This window comes from Apium graveolens, chromosome 1 (assembly GCF_009905375.1).
Source record: "Apium graveolens cultivar Ventura chromosome 1, ASM990537v1, whole genome shotgun sequence".
NCBI classification, from domain to species: domain Eukaryota; kingdom Viridiplantae; phylum Streptophyta; class Magnoliopsida; order Apiales; family Apiaceae; genus Apium; species Apium graveolens.
Genome location: NC_133647.1, coordinates 23,427,453 through 23,434,743, shown reverse-complemented (window position 1 = coordinate 23,434,743; position 7,291 = coordinate 23,427,453). Strand labels below are relative to the sequence as shown.

Here is a 7,291-nt window from a genome sequence, read left to right as displayed (position 1 = left end):
TAGGTCCTAATGGCGCGCCTTCCGTTGTTGGTGCACCTTCACTACTTAAGAAAAACTTTTTTCCATGTAAAACTTCTTATTAGTTTCACTCCTTGCATATTATATCATCGATTTCATATTCCTTAGCCAGGGCGCGCCTTTCATAAGGGCACCTTAAACCTTTTTTGTTGTTGTATTATTTTCCTTAATTATAGATTGCACATTTATGTTATGCACTTTGTTCCTATTTTTATCTTTACTTGCTGCCTCTCTGTACCTCCCACGTTATCTTGAACTTTTATTTCAAGACTTGTTTAGGCGCGCCTTCACGACTTGGCGCACTATTTTTCTATCTAATGTTCGTCATATGTCTTGTGCATAAATGGCTCCCCCAAGGATTCCTAAGTCATTCGGGGCGCGTCCAAGAGACAATCCCAAGCCCAAGCAAAAGAAAGATGTCCCCAAGGCCAAGCTTCCACTTCTGCTCCTTCTCCTGTTCCTACTTCTGTCCCAAAAAAGTCAGTGATTGACCTAACTGAAAGACAGAGTGTGCCCAAAAGGCCAAGGACGGAAGGCGCCTTCAGTATCTTCTGCTCCCCTAAATTGTCTTGGCTCACTAGGCTCTCTTCATGTTACAGATGAAGAGGTGGAGCAGTGGAAAGCCATGAGCTTGGAAGACGCCACTAGAGCCTCTATCAAAGCTTCCTGCCAGCTATTCATCCACTCTAACCAAGTGGTGGACAAACTTCTTGAGGAGAGGGCACGCCTTAAAAGATTACAAGGAGATAACAATATTTTGCAGAATACCCTGAAGGACAAAGACTTCCTTCATGCCAAGGATATCGAAGCCAAAGATTCTGAAATCTCTTTCCTTAAGGGCAAAGTGGCAAATTCAACCTCTCAGCTTGAAATAGCCAACAAAAAAGCTGAATTTCTCCACCAAGAGTTGGTTGAAGTCAAAGTGAGGGTTGAATACCTTGAAAACCAGGAGAAGAATGGTTAGATGGAGGAGAGGGGGATTATCACAGAGGAAGCCTTTGCTAAAGGTTTCCACTTTTACAGGATAGGGTTCGTGGTGAATGATCCTTAGTACAGCTTCGAGAAGTTTGGCGAAGAAACCGTTGCAGAGATGACAGATTTTAAGAGGGAGTTTTCCAATGAGATCCAAGAAAAAAGGATTGAACTTGGGTTGGAGGAGGCTGAGGGCGCGGCTACAGACGATCCTGAGAAGGACGTGCCTGAGGTTGATCCCTCGATTCCCCTCCAATCCATTCCTCCAATCGATGAAAATCAGGGCACACCCTAATTTATTATCATGTTTAAACTACATCTGAACTAAGTCTTCCAATACTTTGAGGAGTCAGCCCTTTTTTGATGCTGTGCAAAGTTGTATGACTATATTTTGCTACTCTTTTATTTAATGTTTCATTTATCTTTATTTTTCTTACTAACTAGTTCTTCTGCAAAATTTGTCTAAGTACCAAATTGATGGCGCACCCTGATGAATAAGACTTATCTTAAAATATTCTTTTCAAGGGTAAAAATTATCAAGGCGCCTCTACCTTTAGGGCGTGCCTTGTTTTGTTTAGGTTTTTGCCTTAGTTTTTAAACAACCTCATACCTTTATTCTTTTGACAAAATTTGCTAAGTGTGTAGAATTTTGAGGCGCGTCTTTTTATAGAGGCGCGTTTTGCATCCATGAATTAACAATTTTTCAACTGGGCGCGCCTTACCATAGGGTCGCCTCTGGTTTTTTACATATTTTCTTAGATAGCAGATTTTACAACTTCTGGTTTAGAGGGCATATCTCCAAGTATAATAATGGAGTTTTGCTGTCATACCATATCATGGATATCTTCTATTAGTGTATAAATAACTTTTTCCATATTACGGACTTTGTTATTAGGGTGTGCCCTAAGTTTTTTGTACAGTTTATATGTCAAGCAACCAAAGCAATTTGAATCATCTTTTTATTTTTATTGATAATGCGCTCTAGTGTAAGAATTACACCAGTCCCATGGATACTATGCTCTATGGGGAAATTATTTGAAAATTTTATTCTTCCGCTAGTTCTAAGGTTCATAGTCATGTATACTACCCCCTAAGCTAGGAGGAATTTATTTGCTACTAGTCTATTACATAGGAATTAATTATAGAAATGAGGGGGCTAAAGCCACACCCTAGTGATAATACTTCAGTAGATGCTCCGTATTCCAAGCCCGGGGAATGAGCTTGCCATCCAAATCTTCCAAGTGATAGGTTCCCTTTCAGAGTATAGCCTTGACCTTGTATGGTTCCTCCCAGTTAGCTCCAAGCACCCCATACTGAGCTATTTTAGTATTTGGCATGACTTTTCGCAATACGAGATCTCCCACCTTGTATGGCACAAACTTCACATTCTTATTAAAATATCTTGCAATTCTCTGCTGATATGCCGCAAATTTCAACTGAGAGTTCATTCTGGCCTCGTCTAGCAAATCCAAGTGGAGCCTTTGGTTAACTTCTGCATCTTCCTCAACAAACAAGTCCCTTCGCAGGGATTCGGCTCCTACTTCCACGGGAACCATAGCCTCATACCCATAAGTTAGCAGAAATGGGGACTCTCTTGTGGTTGATCTAGGAGTTATATTGTAAGACCAAAGAACCATGGGCATCTCCTCTGGCCAGTCTCCCTTCTTTTCTTCCAGCTTAGCCTTTAAAGTGTGTTTGATAATCTTGTTTATGGCTTCTATCTGACCATTGCTTTGCGGGTGATAGACTGTGGCAAAATCTTTCTTGATACCCAAGTCTTCACAAAGCTTCCTTAGCTCTTTACTGTGAAACTGCTTTCCATTGTCTAAGATGAGTTTATATGGAATTCAAAACCTGCAAACTATGGAGTTGAAAATAAAATCTTTTATTTTCTTTGCCGTGATCGTGGCCGGTGGCATAGCTTCCGCCCATTTGGTAAAATAATCAACAGCCTCCACGGCATACTTCACACCCCCCTAAGCTTTGGGAAATTCTCCAATAAGATCAATCCCCCACATGACAAAAGGCCAAGGACTTCCCAATAAAGTAATAGATGTTTCCAGGGCATTGGAATAATTAGCGAATCACTGGCAGCGATCACAAGTCCAACAAACTTTAAAGCATCTTCTTTCATAGTTGGCCAATAATATCCTTGTCTGAGGACTTTCAATGCCAACGAACCACCCCCCGAGTGATTGCCACAAATTCCTTCATGCACCTCCCTAAGAATATAATTCCCTTCTTCCAGATCCACGCAGCGTAACAGTGGTTGGTTAAACCCTCTCATTTATAATACCCCATCATATTCAACGTACTTCGCATCTTGGTAGCAAATGCGTCGAGCCTGTAACTTGTCTTCTGGAAAAGTTTCCCTTCGAATATAGTTATGAATGGGGGTCATCCAATTTTTTTGTCGGATCTCCTGTGTCTAGAAGACCCCTACTTCTGGAATACTTGGGATTTCTTGAATTCCCAAAGGAATTTTCCCAAGTTGGACGCTGTCCATTTGCGACCCCATTTTTGCCAAGGCATCATCATTACTATTTTCTTCCCTTGGCACACCTTCTAGCCTGGCACTTCCAAACTTTTCCAGTAGACGTTGGGCACATCTCATATATAACTCTGTCCGAGGTCCTCGGGCTTGGAAACCTCCGTTTACTTGGTTTACAACTAACTCGGAGTCACTCCGAGCAATCAAGTTTACAACCCCCACTTCCAGAGCTATTTTCAAACCATTGATCAAGGCTTCATACTTAGCATCATTGTTAGTGACATAAAATTTGAAGTGGATGGCACTCATCAAATGATGCCCTTCCGGGGTGATTAAGACAATCTCGACACCTGCTCCATTATTATTCACAGCCCCATCAACATGTAAGATCCACCAAGGGCGTGGGAACTCTTCTCTCACATAAACAGAATGATTTCCTTGTGAGGAAGGTTCTGTCAATACTATAGCCTTATTTTCTACTTCAGAGTCAAACTCAAGTACGAAATCAGCCAACGCCTGTCCCTTGATTGCTGTACGAGAGCAATATTCCAAATCAAATTGTCCTACATCTAGCGCCCACTTTAACATTATTTCCGATGATTTAGGTTTATGTAGAATATGCCGGAGTGGATAACGGTGTGAATCTCTATTCGGTGAGCTTAGAAATACGGTCTTAACTTTCGTGCCGCAAGGATAAGGGCGTACACCAATTTCTCCATACTGGTATATCTAGTCTCTGCATCTAGAAATCTTTTGATCATATAGTACACGGGCGATTGGTGGCTCGCTTTCTCCTTCACCAACACCGCACTGACGGAGTATTCTAATACTGCCAGGAAAAGCTTCAACGTTTCCCCCTCTTCTGGCTTGGCCAACATAGGAGGATTTCCCAACTACTCTTTGATTTTCAGAAAAGCCTCTTCACAATCTAAGGTCCACATGAAATCCTTCCCCATCCCTTTGATTGCCTTGAAGAATTTTTTGCACCTATCCGACGACTTTGAGACAAATCGATTTAAAGCCGCAATCCTTCCCGTTAGGCTCTACACTTGCTTAACGCTGCGGGGAGATTTCATGTCCAACAAAGCTTTGATTTTCGCCAGGTTCGCCTCAATCCCTCGGTGGTTAACTATGAATCCCAAGAATTTTCCTGATTCCATGCCAAATACACACTTCTGAGAATTTAGCTTCATCCTATATTTTCTCAAAATGTGGAACATATCAGCTAAGTCTGCTATATGGTCTTCCGCCCTCTTAGATTTTACAAGCATATCGTCCATGTATACCTCCATAGTCTTCCCAATCTGCTTCTTAAACATTTTGTTTACCAATCTTTGATAAGTGGCCCCAGCGTTAATCAGACCAAATGGCATTCCAACGTAGCAATAAAACCCTCTATCGGTAATAAAAGAGGTGTGCTCTTGGTCAGGCTTATACATGGGAATTTGATTATACCCGGAGTATGCATCCATGAAAATTAGCAAGGCATGTCCTGCTGTGGCATCGACCAACTCGTCAATTCTTGGAAAAGGGAAGAAATCCTTTGGGCACGCTTTGTTCAGATATGTGAAATCCACACATGTTCCCCACTAGTCGTTAGGTTTTTTCACTAACACCGGATTCGCGAGCTAATCTGGGTAGAAAGATTCCCTGATTAGCCCGAGATCCAAGAGTCTATCCACTTCTTCTGCCAAGGCTACTGCCCTTTATCCACTTACGGCCCTCCGCTTTTGCCTGATCCCCTTATGCTTGGGATCAATGTTCAAACGATGGCACATAACTTTCGGGTCAATTCCTACCATATCAGAATGGTTCCACGCAAATACATCAAGGTTTGCCAAGAGAAATATCGAAAGCCCTTCTCTTAAACTTGGTGATAACTAAGACCGAATTTTCAGAACTTTACATGAATCTTTTTCATCAGCTGGGATTTCAATTGTGTCTTCCGTTGGCCCAATTTTTTCCATTGGCATTGGTTTCGTGGATCTAAGTCGAGCTGATTACGATCCTCATCATTTTACAAAGAAGGCATATCCTCTTGGAGAGGAGCATCAACTTCTTTAGAAGGCACGCCCTGTATCACAGGGGCATCAACTTCCTTCAAATTTTCCGAAGATAAGGGCGAGCCCTCAGGGAGAGGGGCATCAACCTTATGCATATCTTGCACAAGACTCTGTAAAACATCAAATCTTCCTTCGAGCCGTTCCCCGTTGAAGTCTTCTCGGACTATGTCATTTGGGAGATCTTCTTCCTCCAATATTTCAATCTTGGTTGTGTCTTCTAAAAATAACATCACTGGAGGTAATTCAGTGGGGTTCTGGTTTTCTTGCTCGACATAGTAATGGACTCAAATTTCCTCAATTTGCTTTTCGATGCTCTTCTCTCGCTCATCATCCGATGCATCTTCGCTATGGGCATCCTTTCTCCTAAAGCTCCTCATAGCTTTCCTGTAGCAATCCCGAGAGTCATATTAAGAGCCCTTTATACTGCCCACACCATTTGGGGTTGGAAACTTGATGATAAGGTGGTGGATTGAAGTGATGACCCTCATTTCCCTAAGAAAAGGTCATCCTAGCAGCACGTTATGAGATGACTCTTGATTTAGAACCTTGAACTCGAGCATCTTCATGACGGACAGTGGACTTTCCCCTAAGGTACCCAAAAATCGGTTTGATCCCATCACTATAACTCCTACATCAGAGAAACCATAGACCCAAGAATCTTCTCCCGACATGTCCCGATCCGGTAGCCCCATTTTTTTTAAGGGTGTTGTAGTAGAGGATGTTTTCCGAGCTTCCATTATCTACGAAGGCTCAATGAATATTCTTGGTCCTGATCTAGATGGAAATGACTAGTGCATCATTATGGGGGTAATGTACTCACTGGATGTCTGCTTCTCCAAAGGTGATGTCCATAAACTCGCCCTTAAATACTTTGGGTGACCGAGTTTCCACCCTATGGATATTGGTTAGAGGTCTGAACCGGGCTTCCCTTGCGTACCTTGCCAATGCTCTATTACTACATTCCTTCCCAGGATCTCCTCCATAGATTGCTCGGATGCTGCCATCCCCGACGAACTTATTTTCCTCCAGAGCTTCGTTGCTCGACCTCCCTCTTCCTTGGCCCTGACGGCGCCATCCTTATGCCTCCGTACTTCTTTAACTACCGATTCGCCAAGATATCTTTTCTTGAAAAGAGCATTGATCTCTTCCTTTAGTTGTCGACATTCATGTGTGTTGTGTCCAGATGACTCATGATATTCATAATATTTCTTCTTATCTGTGCTTTTCCATGATGACTGAGCCTCAGGCTTTCTAAAAAGCCCTCTATTCTTGTTTACCTCAAAGATATGTTCAATAGACGTGGCCAAAACCGTATACCTGCTTGCTTTGTGGTCATAGCTCGAGGGAGGGCTCCATTCCCTCCCCGTGGTCGTGGCATCTACCCGGTTTGGGCGTTGACTATTCCTTCTATATCTTGGGCTTGGAGACCTGTCTCTCTTCCTTGCTTTGCTTCTCTGACTTGCTTGCGAAGTCGGTTGCACTTCTGCCAGAGACTGCTCTATGGCTTTAAATGATTCTTCCAAAGCAAAGACATCCGCCAGAGTGGCCGGGTCTTTTCCCCGTAAATGCTTCCAAAAATCTGAGCCGACCCTTAGCCCTGCTATCAAAAAGCTTTTCAAAGCTTCGTCTGAAGCCCCTCTTACGCTGGTGGACTCAGCGTTGAATCTTTTAAAGTAGAACGTTAAGCTTTCATTTTCCCTTTGCTTAACGTTGGCAAGAGTTGTAACAGAGGAAGCATACCTCACGG

General features: G+C 42.7%; 1 protein-coding gene across 1 annotated transcript; it reads right to left on the bottom strand.

The window, feature by feature from the left end:
• Positions 1 to 3,418: 3,418 nt before the first annotated feature.
• On the bottom strand, positions 3,419 to 4,069 carry LOC141724122 (uncharacterized). The gene has a single exon (XM_074526155.1). It carries the CDS (start codon positions 4,067 to 4,069, stop codon positions 3,419 to 3,421), a length of 651 nt encoding a protein of 216 aa, XP_074382256.1.
• Between the last annotated feature and the right edge of the window lie 3,222 nt (positions 4,070 to 7,291).

Excerpts from the sequence above, each read along its gene's own strand:
- LOC141724122 (XM_074526155.1), bottom strand. The coding sequence starts at position 4,069 with ATGTTAAAGTGGGCGCTAGATGTAGGACAATTTGATTTGGAATATTGC.